General features: G+C 44.7%; 1 protein-coding gene across 1 annotated transcript in view; it reads left to right on the top strand.

Moving 5' to 3' along the window:
• The window catches only part of LOC146196601 (uncharacterized), a 41,587-nt gene extending 26,857 nt beyond the window's left edge, over window positions 1-14,730 (top strand). The window contains exons 12-17 of the mRNA XM_084596379.1: window positions 195-271; window positions 1,805-1,885; window positions 6,231-6,303; window positions 9,897-9,985; window positions 12,274-12,351; window positions 14,505-14,730. Of these exons, the coding sequence (XP_084452505.1) occupies window positions 195-271; window positions 1,805-1,885; window positions 6,231-6,303; window positions 9,897-9,985; window positions 12,274-12,351; window positions 14,505-14,615 (509 nt within the window). The 3' untranslated portion in view covers window positions 14,616-14,730. The remainder of the gene's footprint in view (window positions 1-194; window positions 272-1,804; window positions 1,886-6,230; window positions 6,304-9,896; window positions 9,986-12,273; window positions 12,352-14,504) is intronic.
• The last annotated feature ends 4,548 nt before the right edge of the window (window positions 14,731-19,278 follow it).

Here is a 19,278-nt window from a genome sequence, read left to right on the forward strand (position 1 = left end):
TACATCTTAGCAGTTTGGTACTAAAAAAGAATCGTAATGGAAATGTTTGGTGGAGTTTCAGAGTTTTGATGAAAAAAAAAGCTTTTTTTTTATTCGGTGCTGTGTCGGGAAACTGACTTGTGCTTGAAGCTAGGCCAAATGTTCTTCATCTGGGTCTTACAGTAATTTTGGCTTACCTTCCGCTTTTCACAAAGCGCCCACCATTCCGATACTGATGACACAAGTTCCCGAAGAAGGTTGCTACCATTTCACGGCGTCAATAAACTATACGGTTAGTAACGGTCATTTGTAGAATGAAATCTGCAGCATGGTTATAAGATGCAAGCCCTATACGTCCAAAGTCGGCAAATGCCTTTTTCTTTTGCAACACGTATTTGTACATTAGTGATCAAATATACAATTTTGAGTATCGCAGGATTTTTATTGCTTTGCTGCCACCACACATCGTAATGACAAAGATCTGATTCGAATATTTTGGATCAGAAAACAGTTTAACTGCATTCCTATGTTTGGTTTCGAATTTTTCAGATTTGAGTGTCCGAACCTGAGGTTAAATCAGTGGACGTGGCAGGGATGAGATGTTCAAAACTAATTTTGTTCAAATATAACGCATGATTAAACTTTACCACACAAGGTTTGTAGCGAGGAAAGCGAGGTATTTCTTTTTAGGGATATTTTGAGCAATTAACAGTGTTTAAACAACCTTTCAACGATGATGAGTATTTCGTATGAGAATCTGAAATCATGGAGTCTCAAACGGTTAACTGCCAATAATTTTAAGGCTTAAGAAAACTAACATATTGAACTACGCACGTTTATTAATTACTCACTCGTAGCCCAACCCGTGGTTCACTGCGTATCGCGAAACGTTTTGACCAGAATTCAGTTCTTGCTTGTAGTTATGGGAATCAAAGGATAGGTTAAGAATATCGCTGATAAAGTTTCACTGACCATCGGTAGGGCTTTTAAGAAAGAACTTCATCGGCACGACAGGCTCACAGATAACAGAGCAGGAAGCCGAAGTGGCTCAGCTTATATAAAAGCCAGTCATGTGGCAGTTAACTTAGTTTGGCCACATGTCAGTAACACGAAGTAGAGTGGCTGGCAGCACAACGGTATGCAAGATTGCTCATCATTTTTTTTTTATTTTGTCGTTGAGCCACTGCATTATATGCAATGTGATTGAACTTCCTTTCCATAAGGCTTGCCCAATCAGCGCCTGCCAGTCTTGCCAAATTTCCTAGATAAAAACTATATTCAGATGACGTCGACGCCTTACTGAAATCATTGTGTAAGGCAATAATCGGACAATTTTCTCATCCAACTTGTCGTACAAATCCTATAAAAACATCACAGGATTTAACTGATTGTCATAAACTATGAAAGATATTTTATGATAATGATGTTATTGTATGCGAAAATTGTGTGAGGTTTTTGCCTCACAAAGCTTTTTTCAATAGGATACATACTTCTAGTTTTTGCTTTTAGGGAAACTAAAGATTTTGCTGTTGCGCTTCTTTTTTGATCAGTTTGAAGAAAATGTCACATTGAATATGAGGTAGTGCTTGCCATGCATGCATGGCTTATGGAAGGCTTTGGAGACACCTTAAACGCAGTGAGCTATTTGGCCGTAGCTACTGGTCGCAGCTATTTGGTGTTCCTCGCGTTGGCAGCTGGCCTCTGTTTTTGAGTGCGCTTATTTCGAGCCTGCCTGAGCAGGCGAGTAACAGCGCGTAATGCAAATACTCCCGACAGGAACTCTCGTAGTAACATGTTTTAACTTGTGTCTTCTTCTTTACAACAGCACAGAGTCGAGGCGTCCTGCAAGGCGTTTTGCTATGGCCATGAACAACACAAGCCCGTTCAGCCTGGAACCGCTTGTGCTGTGAGTGGAAGGAAATATACATCATAGCTTTTTGTTTTTTTGCGCATAGCCGTGCTGCTTGCGATAGTAGTCCTTTAAGAATTGCCGGAACCGTAAATAGTGACTGCGTTCTGGAAAAGGGGAATGGTAACTGCTGCTGCAGATTAAATTTGCATAACCGCATAAGATGTGCTGAGTCACGACATAACTGCGCGACAGCGTCTTAGAAAAAAAGCTTAAGTCCTGCAATGAGGATGTGTCCGCTTGTGATGGACATGCTCCAGTACTGGGTTACCGCAGCGCGCCTCCGTGACCGTGTAGAGTGTAGAGAATCAGTGAGTTGAGATGATCCAAAATGTAATCACTCTTTGTCGCATGTTTTTACACTTTCCCGCAACTTTAACAAAGCTCTATTAAAATATACCAGGTGTCTCATCCCGTCTTGCCCCGCGAGCCGCACTTATGTACTTCTCTCTTCCAGGAGCTAGTAACCGGAAAGATTTTGAGAGAAGAAATAATCTCTCTTTTTTTTTTTTGGCAGAAGACAAGACAAAAAAGTCAAACCTCTGAGTGCTAGCGATGCACTCACGCTGGCACACTTCGGTGATCATCAGTTTAGTTATCCGTAGAGTTCAGCCGAGAAGTAAATTGCCATAGACTCTTTCGATCGAGCGCCTCATAAAATCTCGAGATGGCGCAGAATTCAAATGACCTTTCTGTTCCGTCGATCGTTAGCCGCCTTTCTTACGCTCGGTTCTGGATGAACCAAATGAACAAATTGGCTGCAAATTTGTAGAAACCTCGTATGGGATTTAGGAAAATCAATTGTCAGATTGCCGTTACTCTTATATACTGCGCAGTATACTTCGTCATGGTACTTACGACTTCGTCATGATACTTATGACAAAAATTCTTCTATTGCTGTGAAACTGCCACGCAGAGGCAATAATTCTAGGTGGCACTAAAGACTCCTTAAGAGAGATGAGGCGAATGCCTTTGGGGCTAGTTCTACTGCAGTGTTTATTTGACAGAACTGTTTTTTTAGGCACACTTTGAGACAATTTATTTACTCGACTTGTCATTGTCTACTAGTAGGAATAGAAATTAACCCCTGAAAACGCCGTTTCCCAAGGTCAGACATAACCCATCAACGTATATCATCAGCCATTCAAAGGCCCCGGCAAGGCCCCTTCTCCTTCCAAGTGGGGGGAAATGTTTTATTCGGGGCGAAGATCCTACCCAGACAAGTGCTACGACGCGCTATGAAGGTGGTCATGGTCACGTGGCTGCTGATCCCTCCTCGAATGAGGAGCTAATTTCCCGGCAATTGCAGTGAGGTGCCCCCACAGATGACGCAGGACAGGACAGCGGTTTCGTCGGAGCCGGGTTCGAGATCAGCAGCTCCAATTGGCGGGGATGGTGCGCGCTCGTTGAATCGCTTCAACTTTGAAGCTGCCGGCAGATGGCGTGCGGCGCTGGTCAATGCTAGAGTTACTATATATGTTTTTGCTTATATAGTTAATATATAGGCAAAGCCTAAAGCCTACATAGTAACTCTATTCAATGCTAGGGAGCCTACATGTTGCGCCGCGGCATCCGGCGGTGGCGGAATATGCAGCCTGGTGGTGGCGTTAGTAGTATAGCTATGGGATATTTTGCGGAGGGGATATTGGTGGTGACACATATGTTGGCCAACATGGTGGCATCACTCTTGGCTACCAGAGGAGTGGGGATGAGCATGTAGGGAAAAGAGGTAAGGGATGCGAGGTGGGTCAGCGGTTCTCAGTGGCCGCTGTCAAAGCACATGACCCTGTTGGCTTGTGCAGGCCTGAAGAGCAGAGCTAAGGCCAGTCGCCTCCAGAAAATTCGGAGCGGCTGTGTGGAAAGTTGTTTCCGAACCTAGAATAGTAGATGCACTTCCGTAACTACAGAGAGACCAAGAACCCGATAGCCAGCCATGGAGTCGAAGTCGGTGTCGGGCAGAGGCTGCACATGCCAGGAACAGATTCCCCACCGTACCAGTGTCACTGCAAGAGGGGTAGGCTGGGGAGGGCGCTAGGCTTCAGGTGTACATGCGAGATGGAGTTCATTTAAAACCTATGCGAAGACCCAGGAGGAGGGACTTATCCCTGGGGGGAAGTTTGTCCGATAGTCGCTGGAAATATTCTGCAGCGGCGATTCGGCGGCCTGGAGGATGGACCTCAATGCTTTCCTCAAGAGGGGTCTTGAGAAGTCGTCAGTAGTGACATCCGTAGTTACCGGCTCGCCGTTGCCTTGGGCGCTTTGGCTAGGGCATGAGCGTCCTCTTTGCTCTGAATGCCGGTATGTCATGGAACTCAGTGAAGGGACATAGGCTCCATAGTTGGTGATCGGCTATGGCGCCCAGGCTTCCCCCTCCCAGTCATCGTTGTGTCTTCACCAGCTGCCGCATCTCTATCCCTCTCTATCCTCCACCAAGGCACAGTGCCACCCCCTACGTTGCCATGGAGACGGCAATCTCGATCGACAAGAAGAATTACGATCTGTTCCACAGGAGCCCGGCGTGGAGTAATGGTTTGCACGTTTGGCTGGAGATCGGGGTGGTAGTAGTTCGATTATGATTTTTTCTTTAAGTGCCGCAACTGTGAACAATTATTTTCTGCGGACACAATCTGATCACGCCACATTTCGAAGGTAAAAGTTCAGTTCCTGTTTATTTACACACAAAGTATGTCTAGCCACACTGAGCAATCGGCTGGCTTCAAATCATGAGCTCTGATAGAGAGTCTCGATATGGGAGGAACACACACAAGGAGAGTACTGGAACGCGATACATGGACCGGGCTTTCGAGACCCCCGATATGTACAGGTGCACCAAAAGGTGCACATGAGGGGGGGATCAAACCGAAAAAAACAACAATAATAATTGGTTACAAGGAAAGGAAAGATGCAGTATCTGTCACACATATGTGAACATGTCGTGGAGCCGCGCCGTAAGGGAAGGGAGATCTGGCTAAAATAAAATTACAAGGTCTCTTCAGTTCAGTTCAGTCGTTCAGTCGTGTCCGACTCTTCGTGAATCTATGCACCATGTCACGCCACGCTTTCCGGTCTCTCACTATCTTCCTAACATCACATAACTTCATCTGCAGTGCCTCGAGGATGCCATCTAACCATCGCGTTCGCTGCCTACCCCTTCTCCGGCGACCCTCAACCTTTCCCAACATCAAATCTTTCTCCAGCGACTCCTCTCTTCTCATCAGATGACCAAAGTAGCTGAGCTTTAACTTTAGAATGAGCAGTCAGGGTTTATGGTAGGTGTCTTTTAAGAGGAGAATGGCGAGAACCTACCCTTCCTTTCTTATCAGTTGTGTCTCATTGTTTGTCTCTTATCGGTGTTCGTTGCAGTGCTGCATATATAATTATAATTATTTTACAGGAAACGAAAGACGCAGTATCTGTCAGACTTTCTCCGGCTAGTGTGTTTGAACAGTGCACCAGCGCTCCTGTCGCGTTGCTTGGCGCGAGTTCAAGTGTGGGATTGCAGATATCATGAGCGATAGACAAGAACGAATCTCTCGGAATCGTGCGGAATATGACAGATATTGCGCACAACTCTCGCGCACGGGATTTCGTTCCATGAGCCTAGAGAGGCTTTTGCCTTAAAACGCTGCATGCTAGCGCGTATCAGTAGATGCACAGCAGCGAACGAGGGCGCGTAACCACATCCGGCTGAAGCAAGTTGAGTCTATTTTTCTGCCACAGACTACAGGGAAACCGTAAAAAGAGTGACAGGACGCACGTTTTTGAGTTCCTACGGGCTCATTTTGTTTCGAGCGTAAAATATGTTCAGCTGTAGGTACCAGCCTAGGCACTAATAAGAACGTTTAACGACGGTGTTCGTGTAAGTGAGTTGGCGTAGAGACGTAGCCTCTAAGAAGACTTTTCTCTGGACTCAAATGAAAGCTAGCTTAGTTTCTTTCCGCTTCTTTTACGCTTCTAAATTCTCGTCCTCTTCATCAAACTGTTGCAAATTTCTTTGAGCAAAGTCAGCAGCCCAAAGCGTAGCAAGCTAGGCGATGAGCATGCACTGAATGGCGAGAACGAAGTACCTATAAAGCCCCTTTGCACGCCACAAAACTTCGAAGAAGATTCAGAGAACCCCTCCTCACTAAACACCGTCGCAGTCGCACAGAAATCGTTGGGGGCAGCATAGCAGCTTTGCCCAGATGTCACCTCCTGCAGTGTTATTAATGGGTTGCTTTGAATTCCGTGACTACTTAGTTTTGCACGTTTGTTCGTTCTTTTTTTTTTTTGCAGATTAATTTTACCTGCACATGCAGTGTTGGGCCGAATAACTGTGATGCGTAACTTCCGCCTTTTTCAGCTGAAAACTACCGGGAGGTGGCAAAGTGTAACAGAAGTAGGTGAATGCGTGCGGGGCAGCTGCACACCGAAATGTACGTAAGGATAAATTGCAAGTACGAAATAATAAATACCTGGAACGTTTGGCTTGATAATTGAGAAAACAATTAGTTTTTAACCTTGCTGCACCTAAGATTGAGCGATGGCTGTACTGTGATATATATTTTCGGATTCTACCTATCAAAAATTTTTCAACGATTTTTAACAGTTCAATAATTAGGAAAATTAAAACCTGTACTTAATTTAGCGCAGTCTTACTTAATATAGGCTATCCAACGATATATGACTTGTTGCTTAAGCATAAAGTTCATGTTTAATGGCATTTTACTAATTAATAGCAATTATTACTTGCGATTCTTAAAGTGCAGTTACACTCGAAATAACTTATCCAAGGATAATGACATGATATACCGTAAAGTTCGATTTTTAGTCACAATTAGCATTTTAATTATAACTAATCACGACGCGTAATTAGCGAATCCGTCAGTCATGGTCATAAACATTTAATCAGGCATGTTGTCATTGCACTAGTGCACCAGTTCACGTAAGTGAGACCTTGCTAGGAAGACTAAATTTCATTTTCTCCTTGACTGAGCTTGAAGGTCACCGCCCACAGACTACAGGGAAAGTTGCTCATTCAGCCAATGCATTGGAGGAGTGAACGCATGTTTTCCGCCATCATCAAGTTGTTTGATAGTTGCCAGATGACTTTTACTTGCTATACCTGGCCTATGAAGAGGGTTTGAACATAGCAACCTAGATCGTCGGTACATGGCAGCGTGCAGTTAACTGGCGGCTGCTGTAAAAAAACGGCAAAATTTTCGTGTGTGGAGAATATCTGATGGTGCGTTGTGTCGCGTATTTACTGTAACCTCATATAGGTGTCAAGCTCCTTCTGTGTTGTTATATTAAGGCCAGCTAGCCATGTGATTACGCGCTTCGCGTGCATTTCTTCCGTCGAGCACACACGCATCTCCTTTGTTCCCGACTGCCTGGAAACACGTCGGGATTTTAGTCTGGCACAAGAAGGCGAGCACAATATAGAAGAAAAAAAAATGCTGACGAATTCCTCAGCCGTGGCCCTGCCTGGCTTATTCTGGATGGCCAGCGATGCGTATAGTAAACGTCAAAGTGTGCTCGCGTGTGTGTCTACTGTTCACTTTATTTTCCCTGTCTTCTTTCGTAAATGACGGTTGAGAATGCTGCGAGTAAAGCAGCTTGCTCTGGTCTAGCTGAGATGGTGGTAAACGTGGGGTGCTGAACCGCTTGTCGAGCTATTCCTGTAAGAAAATCAGCGAATAAAAGTGTTCAGTTTGCTTGATGTCGTTTGCCTCAGGGATGAATTCGTTGACACGCCTTGCAGTCCATACCTGACGCATAGCTCTCGTTGTGGAAGAAAAAAACTTTTGCATGAAACTTGCAAGTTCAACGTGGCGCGTTTGCTTACAGATGCGTGAGGCTATATGCCGGGCCTTTTTGGAGTTTTGACCTTGCATACAACGTATCGCCATGCATGATAACGCAAGCGATTTTTGCTACGAATTGCTTCTTATTTTGATCATGCAGCGGCAAGCTGAAGCGACACTCGTAAATTGAAATTTCAAACCGAAATTTAAAAAAAAAAAAAAAAAAACGTCTGCTCGGGAACGTGGTTCGAAATCGCCCTATATCAACTCCTTATACCACAAACAATGTCTGAAAAGTGTTTCAAAACTTCAAACAATGCATAAAGATTTTATAAACCTACGTTATCTACCACGCGGAGTCCGAGCCTTGCTTATTCTTGAATTAGCGAGAAAAAAAAAAACTATGCATGCTGGCCATGGTGATGAGGTTTATAATGGCGTCACTACACTTGGAAACTTTTTGGTTTCAGCTTTACCTCCTTGCTCTGAAGTTGTACCTAGAGTATTAGAGTAATCGCTTTAAAATCGTTTTTTGTTGCTGACTGAGGCGCAGGTAAGGGGCATGGGATGAAATAAACAAAAGGAAAGGAAAATAACATAAAGAAAGCGAATAATATCGCAAGTAAGCAAACCCAAAAGAAATAGCGAAGCGGGGCAAGGCACACGTCAAGGAAATGCAGGGAAAGCAAGGCAGAACAGAGCAGGGCAAGTAAAGCAGTGCAAAGCAGGACAAAGCAGACAAGACGAAGCAGACGAGAAGATAGGCGATACAAAACAAGGAAGGCAAGGCAGGCAGGAACGGACAAAGCAAAGCAGGCTAAAACCTTTTGCAAGAAGGAAAGAAGTATGGAAAGCAAAGACAGCTTTCATAAAAGACTTTCAGCACACTTAGACGATATGCTCGTGGAGCGGAGATACCGACAGAGATATGCTGGACTCGAGAACGTATTTTGTTTGCTCTAATGTAAGTGCAGGGCAGGAGCCCGAACGCGGATTTCATGCTGCTCGTGTCGGATTGCGTTTCTCGCTCGCTCCCGTATCCAGAGACTTTGCTCCTACACTCTAAATTAGTCAGAAGAGGTAGCACCATGCGGATATAAAATATGCATGAGCCGACTACGACATCTGCAGCGCAATGCAGACATGTAATTTAGAGAGGCAAACATCTTTCTTCTATTGGCGACGTCCTCGACAGCTTTTCCAGAGCTGCACTTGCAGGGCTCACCGTGTGACTTCGAGGCATCCTGGTGAGGGGCAACATGCTGTTCACAGCGACTATGACACCGCGATGTGTAAAAGCGAGGCCCGCAGCATTTAGACGCACAAGATATAGGGCTCGCCGTGCCGTTTTCAAGGGTCTCGAGAAGCGGCGGCTACGAAACGCGTGTGGAAGTCGCCTCTTGCCCATGGCTCCACTGAGGATCGCGTGTCATGGCGATGTAAATGCTCGGAAACCACAGCTTAGGGCTGCCTTTGCTATAGGCGAGTCATGACCGCTGCTCTTTATGCATTCGCTCAAGACTGTCCTAAACTTTGGCCCGCCCACTTTGGCGTTAAATGCCAGTTGTCCTAAAAAATAATTCGGTGTCGGAATTTTCAAGGTTGGCGTTGTGAGCGAACAAAATTGCGAGCATGCACTGGCGGGTGATGGTCGGCAGATGAAATGGTTAGACACTGATTGGTCGGAAAGTTGTATGACGTCACAAGATTACGTGACCTGCAGCCGGTCGGAAGGAGCTACCATATCGGGTAGCTTTCTTGGGATGGGAATCAAAATCACCGGGACCACTGGATCCCGAGTCAGACACATTGCACCTGGTGGCGTAGTGGTTAGGGCGCTCGACTACTGTGCCCAAGGACGCGGGATCGAATCCCAGCCTCGGCGGCCGCTTTTCGATGGAGGCGAAAAGCTAGGCGCCCGTGTGCTGTGCGATGTCAGTGCATGTTGAAGAACCCCAGGTGGTCGAAATTTCCGGAGTCCTCCACTACGGCGTCTCTCATAGCCTGAGTCGCTTTGGGATGTTAAACTCCACAAACCAAACCAAACAAGAAGTAGAACTAGCCGTATAAGCTCTTTCTAGCTTTGCCCTGCTCCGGGCTATTCTGCAACTATCTCCGTCTGTTGTGCTGCAGCGCTGAAGGTGACTTTCCAAAGTTGGTTGTAATTGGTGCACTTCCCTGCTTCTTATCTCTTTTTCTTTTTTTTTTTTTTTTGTGCACAGATCCGATGGAAACTCCCCCTCCGCATAAACAGGCCGACCCTAAGTTAAGGAACTGCCGAGACAAGATTGTGACCGTGCAGCCGCATCGGGTATGTGCAACATACAATGACTTCCGGGCACTTCGCGCTGCTGTGACACCGCTGTTTCGAAAACATCGGTATTTTAGGCAAAGCAGCTAAAATAAACTATAGCTGGCTCCCTTAGCAGAAGTGAATAGAACGGGGCTTGTTGGTTAGATATCGTTAATTAAAAAGCATAGCGCAAAAACAGAAGACGGGGACGACGACAGGACAGCGCTTGTCCTGCCTCGTTGTCGTCCCTGTCTTTTGTTCATGCGCTGTGTTTTTTGATTTGCGATCCCCTAACACGCCTTGCCCAATTTGAGCGAGGTTAAAGGAGTGGCAAGTGGTAAATATTTTTCATTCTTTTCTTTAAAGATGGGACCTGGAATGGGGGATTTCACATGAGGGATAAACATGACAGTTTATGGCAGTTGTATGACAGTTATAGCATGATGGCTATGATAGAATTCTTGAATTGAGCATGGTTTTAACCGTGTACAAAGCTGAGCGGTAGGTAATTTCAGACCGAACATTATAAGTTGAAAAATGATCGGAGATGAGCAGTACTTTTTGCAGTGGACATGTTGACGGCCTATATAGTTGCGGCTTATTGGGCTGGAGAAGCGATGATGCGGTGGTATGACTGAGATGTCTGACGCTGCTGATGAATGACAGTCCTTATGATCAGGCACAATCTAGAAATAGTTGGATCTGGATCTTGAAGGACACGCATGAGGATAATATGAGTAATCTGAATATGTGAATATTCTTCTGACATTAAAGAAATGTTGAGTTGGCAAGGGTCCCGTACTGCGGATGAATATTTTATCCAAAACGAACAAATAATTGGTGTGCTTAATTATTTCCTGGACCATGTAGCAAATCTCATATTTAGATGTATACAACCAAAGACATGGTTAACATCATTAACGTTGTTCATGATGTGCGATGCCAAATGTTAAATTATGTTCTTTGTAATGCCCAGACACTTACAGGAAGAAACGAAATACACTTTGCCTGTCAGCGTATGCTGAGAGGCAAACGTTAAATGATTCCTGGTGAACGTTAAATGATTCCTGGTGGTTGACATTTTTGAAGCCTTCCACGACTGCGTCCTTTATCGCCCGAGTCGCTGGGGAACAGCTCAGCCCCAACGCAGTGTTGTGTAGATGAAGCTTAAGGGGTAGAAAGGAAGGGTCGAGAAGTGATAGTGTGCGAGGCGAAACTTTCTGTTCTACATTTTGGCATACATCGATGGTATCACGATGAAAAGATGTTATATGTGCATTTTATAATTGGGTAATAATTTTTCTCTTTATTATTTGTTGCGAAGTCAGTCTTGCACCTATTTATTTTCTGCAAGTTCAATCTCTCAGCTGCATTCCCTTCGGCCCTTTCAATAGGTTGCCTCCAGTTTCTTGTATCTCCTCTGCACTATTGGGATAGAAAGTCGGTATGAGCGGAATTATAGGCGCCACATTTAAAATCTAATATTTATTTGGCAGTGTCAACTCTTTTTTGTATCGGGCTGTGTGGAAAAACGCCAGAAGCTGCTGAAATTCAATTCGATTCAATTTATTCACCAAAAATTTTTGAATGTTGTTTTTTAAAAAAGGCTTCGTGAGCAGCTTTAAAAAAAAAAAAAAAGCTGCCCACGCAGCTTGACTAGGTCGAAGAAGCCAAATACAAGGCGTAGCGTACAAAAATGTGGCATCTAATTAGAAGTCTTCAATGACTATAGAACATATTAAACGTAATAAATGGTGAAATACAAAGCACAAAACGAGAGGCAAAAAGTCAAGAAATACCTAAGCATACACAAAGAAACTACAAAGGCAACAAAAAATGGCACTACAAAGGAACACAAAAAAGCAATCATTCGAGAAGGATATCGAAGTAATAAACAGACAAAAATAGTAAAAGTTATATTACAGTACATACGTATTTACAATTTTGCGAAGTAGCCTCGTAGTTCCTTTCTGCTATAGTTAGTGGTGTTTCGAAATACGTTTAAGGTACAGCGAAGATTATGCTCTAAGCACTGTAATCTAATTGCTACGAAAAAAATGGTATTGCCCTGATTTCTTGTGTGCATCAAAGCCTGGCGCATTTCTAGGGATGCCAAAGTTGATAAATATGTTTAACATGTGTGGGTGGCTAAGCTTATGGGCACAATGGCTTCGAATGCATGACACTGTGGGCCTGCCACTGCTGCTGTTATCAGTTCACTGTACGGATGATTTGACATGAAGTAATTGCTCATTACGTGAGAGCGTTGCAAAGTATTGATGCAGCTTGTTCAAAAACCATTTCAGCTCGCCGTGGTAGAGTCCTGCCAGGTAGAGTGTAGTTACGCCAAGTTCGAGAAGCGCAAGAATGGAGTCAGTTGCTTGGTAAGTGGCAAATTTTCATGCATTTCTCTTTTTTGACAACTGTATGCACTGATACTTGTGAGCGTAGTATTTCTTTAAATTATTAAAATTGTCACGTGCTGAACGTGAAAACGAAGAGGCTGTAAACAAAGTTACGTGAAAAAACGACGAGAGAGAAAGGCTGCTTTCAGAGACTTTATTTGCAGGTAGAGCAGTCAAATGTCTTTTGAAGCGCACGCTGAAATACACAACAGCAGAAAAAGAAAGTGGCATCAGAAGGGGAGCAATATGCATTATGGCGACGTCATGTCACGGAGCCATGTGTCACATTTGTCGATTAGGTTGCCCTGAAGTGCGTTTGCATAGATGTCAACCTTGGAGGTAACGCAAAAGAATTCGGCAGATTCCCTTTAGGCTGCTTACGGGTGAAAATGAGAAAGCATTATAATGAATATTAGTCACCACTATGTCTGTTAATCATGACTATGCATTATGTTTGTACTTAACCTACACCTTACACTGAGTAATAAAATAGTGAGTAATAATCTAAGTTGCACAGTGCATATGAGTTATTAGCAATGCTTATATACAACGTTACATTTAACCATTCATGGCTATATATCTCGTCATAGATACTTTCTGACACTGTAAACTGGCGTGGTGAAGTCAACTGAATTTTGTGCCACGGGCGGCACTAAAGTTCTAGCCTATAGGACGCCATCGCCGCCGCCGGCCAACCATGTCACCTGCAAACTCCATCCTGACAGGCACACGCTCGTGAGAAGGGCAGCAAGCGACATAAAGCCCTGCTTACGTACCTGTACGGCCTAGGATTACCGTGTCTGACCCGGCATCCAGGGCGTGGACTCGATCTCCATCCTAGATGTGCTGCCCAAGTTGGCAGCTCGAGTACGTTCGGCCACGACATGCAGTCTTGTGACGTCACACAAAAGCCGACCAATCAGTGCCATGCCATGCCACTTGCTAACTGTTCCTGGCTGAAGCATGTTCGCGAGGAGGCCCGGACAGACGGCAGCACAGCCATATCACCTCTGTGCTTGCAATCCATGTCACCGGCCAGACATCACCTTCCAGAGACATGCGCTTATGATTTTTGTGCAACTTTTGTACACGCCGCCCGCTTTTCTCGTAGTGTGGTTTGTAATGCTTTCACATTATGAAGTTGTTCTCTACTCAACTTAGATGCATAAACAGTTGTTATCTAGCAATCGTTTTATTAAAGCGAGCTTAATTGTGAAAATCGAGAATGATTTAGCAGCACCATTTTAATATGATGAGCAAAATATTTTCGCCCTTAATTATGCTGAAAAATTCCGATCGCGTTGTTAAGCCTCGCAAAGATGTGCACGCGATAGCGGGTTAGAATCTGCGTTAAAGTATTGCGTGAAATTCCTTCACCATGGTAATATTAATGTGTTTCATTGGCTTCGTGCACAATCACACTGCTGCAGCGGTGCTAGACTCGCAGAAGAAACCTCTGCAGATCCGTCGTTCTAGCGATATCTGGTGCTTTGCCGATTTAACTGTCTTGAATTATAGCTATTAAACGCACGTGCCTCATTAGGGTCCGAAGTGCTCATTTGCCTTGTCTAATCGCGCCGATATTACTTGCGTGTCTTGGGGTCTTGGGGAGTCGATAGGAATTCCTTAATTAAGGCAGTTGCTGACATTTGAATGATTGGTTGGTTGGTTCATAGGAAGGGAAAGGCGCAGTATCTGTCACACTTGCTCTGTGGACACCTGAACCGCGCCGTAAGGGAAGGGATGAAGGTGGGAGTGAAAGTGGATAGAGAGAAAGGGGGGCCGCAGTGGAGGGCTACGGAGTAAGTTCGACCACCTGGGGATCTTTAACGTGCGCTGACATCGCACAGCACACGGACGCCACTTCGCTTCGCCTCCATCGAAACGCAGCCGCCGAGGCCGGGATTCGATCCCGGGAACTCCGGCACAGTAGTCGGGCGTCTTACCACTGCACCACCCAGGCGGGGCGATGACATTTGAATGTGAAACCATTTCTTGTCTCTTGAACGCGCGGTCCAGATTTGTCGGCAGAACGTGTCGGCAGAACGCTTAGTCTTGTCGAAGGTATTCCGATATAGAAAACGTAGGAAATAGTGGTATGAACCACTTGACTTTACTACTCTCTTTTTCAGCTGGAGTATAGCGTTACCAAGGAAGGCGAGAAGACCTACACAGTAGGAGTGTGCATAGGCGGCCGCTGCATCCTTGGAAGGCACCCACGGAACATTACGACACAGGACTGAGTTTTCGCTTGAGAGAAAAAAAAAAGAAGCAAAGGATTTGGATAAAAAAGAAGTAAACGTTTCACATGCGTTTCGTCTTCCTCTATGGTTGAACAGAATGGGAGCCAGAATCAATGAAGACTGTAAATGAATTAAATTATTTTTACAGGAAATAAAAGTCGTTGTATATGTCACGCTTTTCGGCGATACCTGAACCACCTCCTATAGGGAAGGGAGTAAGGTGGGAGTTAAAACTGAAAGAGAGAATAGGCACCGTAGTGGACGCTAGGAAATAATTTCGACCAATTGGAGACCTTTAACATGCCCTGACATCGCGCAGCTAGCACATGGATGCCTTTCCGTTTCACCTTCATCGAAATGCAGCCGATAGAAAATCTGTTTACAGTAAAGGAAAGGCATAGTATCTGTCGCACATTTAATGTGTGAGCAGTAACTGGCTATCTTGAAGATCGTGTCACCAGACCAGAGAGAAGTTTGTCGGCAAGATTACTTTCTAACAAAACAACTGATAAGAAAACTTGGGGTCGTGTCACCAGAAGTTTGGTTGTACTAGATAAAGGATGAAAAAACCTCACTGGGGCAACATTTTGTGCATGCAGAGTAAATTAGAGCCATCAGACATTGGGTATGTCGTATCACCAGCGGCAGGAGTAATTTCGAAGAAAACGAGTGATACGAAAATGAATGGCTGCACTAGATACAGGATGAAACAATCTCGCTGGTGAAAAATTTGGTACATGTAGAGTAATCAGCTTATTAATTAGAGCCAATTACGTCAATCAGACGTCGGATAAGTTTTCAATGACGTGACACCAGAAGTTTGTCGCCAAGATTACTTTCTAACAGAACAACTGATAAGAAAACGTGGGGTCGTGTCACCAGAAGTTTGGTTGTACTAGATAAAGGATGAAAAAATCTCACTGGGGCAAAAATCTGTGCATGCATAGTAATTAGTATGTTAATTAGAGCCATCAGACGATGGGTATGTCGTATCACCAGCAGCAGGAGTGATTTCGAAGAAAACGAGTGATAAGAAAATGAATGGCTGCACTAGATACAGGATGAAACAATCTGGCTGGTGAAACATTTGGTACATGCAGAGTAATTTGTTTATTAATTAGAGCCAATTACGTCAATAAGACGTCGGATGTGTTTTCAATGACGTGCCACCAGATGTTTGTCGGCAGGATTACGTTCGAACGAAAGCTGTTAGAAGAAAACGAATTGTTGCACTAGATAGAAGATGAAAAAAATCTCATTGGGAAAAATTTGCTGCGTGCGGAAGAATTTTTTTAATAATCAGAGGCAATTTAGTTAATCAGGCGTTGAAGTAGCCAAGGGGGTAATGTCGACGTCCAAGGACAGTCACGTGGTACCTGACTTCTGGCCACGTAACCTACGAGGACGTCGGAATCGTGTGCGACGTCATAAAACCGGAAATGGACTTATGCCTTGTGGCTAACTTTTCGAAAAAAAAAAAATCCGAATAAACGAATGAACCTGGGGTAAGAAAGTGTGTAAAGGGTGTCAATTATACAAAGAAAGTAAATTTGAAGCATACATAAGCAAGAAAGGCGTCGAAAATACGTAACGAGTACAGTAGCTGTAGCTCCAATAGCTGCCACCGTGTCACTACTACTACTACTACTACTGCTACTGCTACTGCTACTACTACTGCTACTGCTACTACTACTACTACTACTACTACTACTACTACTACTACTACTACTACTACTACTACTACTACTACTACTACTACCACCACCACCACCACCACCACTACCACTACTACTACTACTACTACTACTACTACTACTACTACTACTACTACTACTACTACTACTACTACTACTACCACCACCACCACCACCACCACCACCACCACTACCACTACCACTACTACTACTACTACTACTACTACTACTACTACTACTACTGCTACTGCCACTGCTGCTGCTGCTGCTGCTACTGCTACTGCTACTGCTACTACTACTACTACTGCTGCTGCTGCTGCTGCTGCTGCTGCTACTACTACTACTACTACTACTACTACTACTACTACTACTACTACTACCACTACCACTACTACTACTACTACTACTACTACTACTACTACTACTACTACTACTACTACTACTACTACTACTACCACCACCACCACCACCACCACCACCACTACCACTACCACTACCACTACCACTACTACTACTACTACTACTACTGCTACTGCTACTGCTACTGCTACTGCTACTGCTGCTGCTGCTGCTGCTGCTGCTGCTGCTGCTGCTGCTGCTGCTGCTGCTGCTGCTGCTGCTACTGCTACTACTACTGCTGCTGCTGCTGCTACTACTACTACTGCTACTACTACTACTGCTACTACTACTACTACTACTACTACTACTACTACTACTACTACTACTACTACTACTACTACTACTACTAGTCAACAGTGAATGTCAACAATCTCACACCACACAGAACAGCCAGAAAAGTACCCAACACCACATAAATTCCTTAATAAGTTGGAAGATAACACCATTAGGAGAGTACAGACCAACGCATACCCAACACCAGCTAGGTTACACCAGTGGTACCCTACACTATACCCTCCGCAGTACTCGCACTGTGGAGAGGTAGCTAACCTATACCACATGGTGTGCTCAAGCCAATTCAACCCCTTAGTTCATTCCGTTCCAAACCCCTCGGAAGAAGTGCTATGGGAGGCTATTCCGCTCAGAGATGATTCTGACCGTGAGCATTGGCTGGTTAGGAGGGCGAACATGGCTGTAATAATCACTGGACTACCGGTCAAGGCGGCTCACCCACACGATCTCACAAGGCTGTGAATAGATGTTTTCAATCAATCAATCAACACTGACTTTTCAATCTGCGAGAACTGTTAATTTTTGTTAATAGTAATTGGTTTACAGGAAAGAAAAGAAGCAGTATCTGTCACACTTTTTTTTTGTAGACACCAGCACCACGCCATAAGGCAAAGGAGGAAGGTGGCAGGGAAAGCGTAAAGACAGAAAGAGGTAACGCGTAGTGAACTACAGAGTAATTAGACTACCCGGAGTTCGATATGTGCACTGACGCCGCACAGCACATGGACGCCTCTCCGTTTCGCCTCCATCGAAACGCAGCCGCCAGCAGTCGGGATCAAACCAGGGTACTCCGGTATAGTAGTCGGAAACCTTAACCACTGCTCCACCGCGGCGGGGCTTCTATTTTTGTTTAAATCGTTTTTCTTTATCAGCTGAAGGCTTGATTAAGCAACATAGTCATCACCGCAGCTTCGGTTTATTTAAGTTTTTTTTTTGGAAAGGGGGGGGGGGTGGAAGTAAAGCGCTGTATCTGTTTCACTTCTCATCAAATCAGATATGTATAGCAAGCTAACCTCATTCTCGACTAGAAGATGTATGCTTAATGGGAAGTGAAACGGCGTGATGCTATCCTGAACTCTACACAAAGGATGGTGGGAGTAAAACTTTGATACGAAGTCGCGTATGTATTTCCTCCGGCACTTTTTTCTGAATTTGATTTGCGGCGATGACTATTCTGCGGTGAAATGTTCTTTTGTTTTGGTACAATTCAACTCGTAACTGCATAATTTAACTCGTTTATTCTGAACTCAAGATATAATTTTTGATTAAATCGACAATAAAAATTGCAGGATTACACTTGGTTTCGCTTAAGAGCTTAACGGCGAAAGCCCTTTCTCCTTTTTCTCTTCTTCCTATTCTGGTTGGTTGGTTGGTTTGTGGAGTTTAACGTCCCAAAGCAACCCAGGCTATGAGACGTATAATTCTTCTCTTCCTCCTCTAGCTTGCGCGTTTGTGTACTGTTATAATTTCATTTATGTCTTCTATTTTGCTTTGTCGTCTGTGATATCGGCATCTCAGGACTGCTCGTTCTCCTCGACTGCTTGAATGAAGGCCTAAATACCCAAAAGGGAAACTATGCCAACGTCAAAGTCTAATGCGTCGTCGTGACCGAGGAAATTATCTCGACGTTAGAACCTATTGCGTCGTCTCACGCACACATCTCGCGGAATGTCGCGTACACATCTTGCGAACCCGAGATTGTCGCCATGAGCATGAAGGTTTTCGCCTTAAAAAGAATCTCTGCTTAAATGATATACGTGCTTTGCGCACCTGAGCCGGGCCTACACACATGGCGTGACGAGCTGAGTAAGTCAGTTCTCTCGGACTCAGGCTGGGCCAGGGCATGTTACAAAATTGGGCCGGGCAACAGAAAAGACCTCAGGGCTGGTGCCGGTCCCGAGCAGTGTTCTAGTTCCCATTAAATATTTTAGGTGCCTTCCACCTTCCTCCCTAACCTGACGCCACAGAATGGAGGGATCAGCAGTAAACAGTAAACTACATAAATCCTAGGGTTGGCAGTAAACAAAAAAAAAATCTTCCCTAATTCATAAGAAAACTTGCTCTTACGGGCGAGAGTTCAGCGCCCTAACGAGTGCATCCTCGTTTACTTCGAGGACACGACGAGGCTATTCCGTTGGGTTGATCCCAACATGTCCGAAGAGAAAACGCTTAGTTGCCTCATGAGGGGAACCTTCGCTGGCTTAATTCGATGTCCCCCCAAGACCATCTCGGAATTTGTGTCCGAGGTCACTTGTGTCCACACTTGTGTCCGAGGCTTA

The sequence above is a fragment of the Amblyomma maculatum genome, chromosome 3 (genome assembly GCF_055883805.1).
Source record: "Amblyomma maculatum isolate TAMU_Amacu chromosome 3, ASM5588380v1, whole genome shotgun sequence".
Taxonomy (NCBI): domain Eukaryota; kingdom Metazoa; phylum Arthropoda; class Arachnida; order Ixodida; family Ixodidae; genus Amblyomma; species Amblyomma maculatum.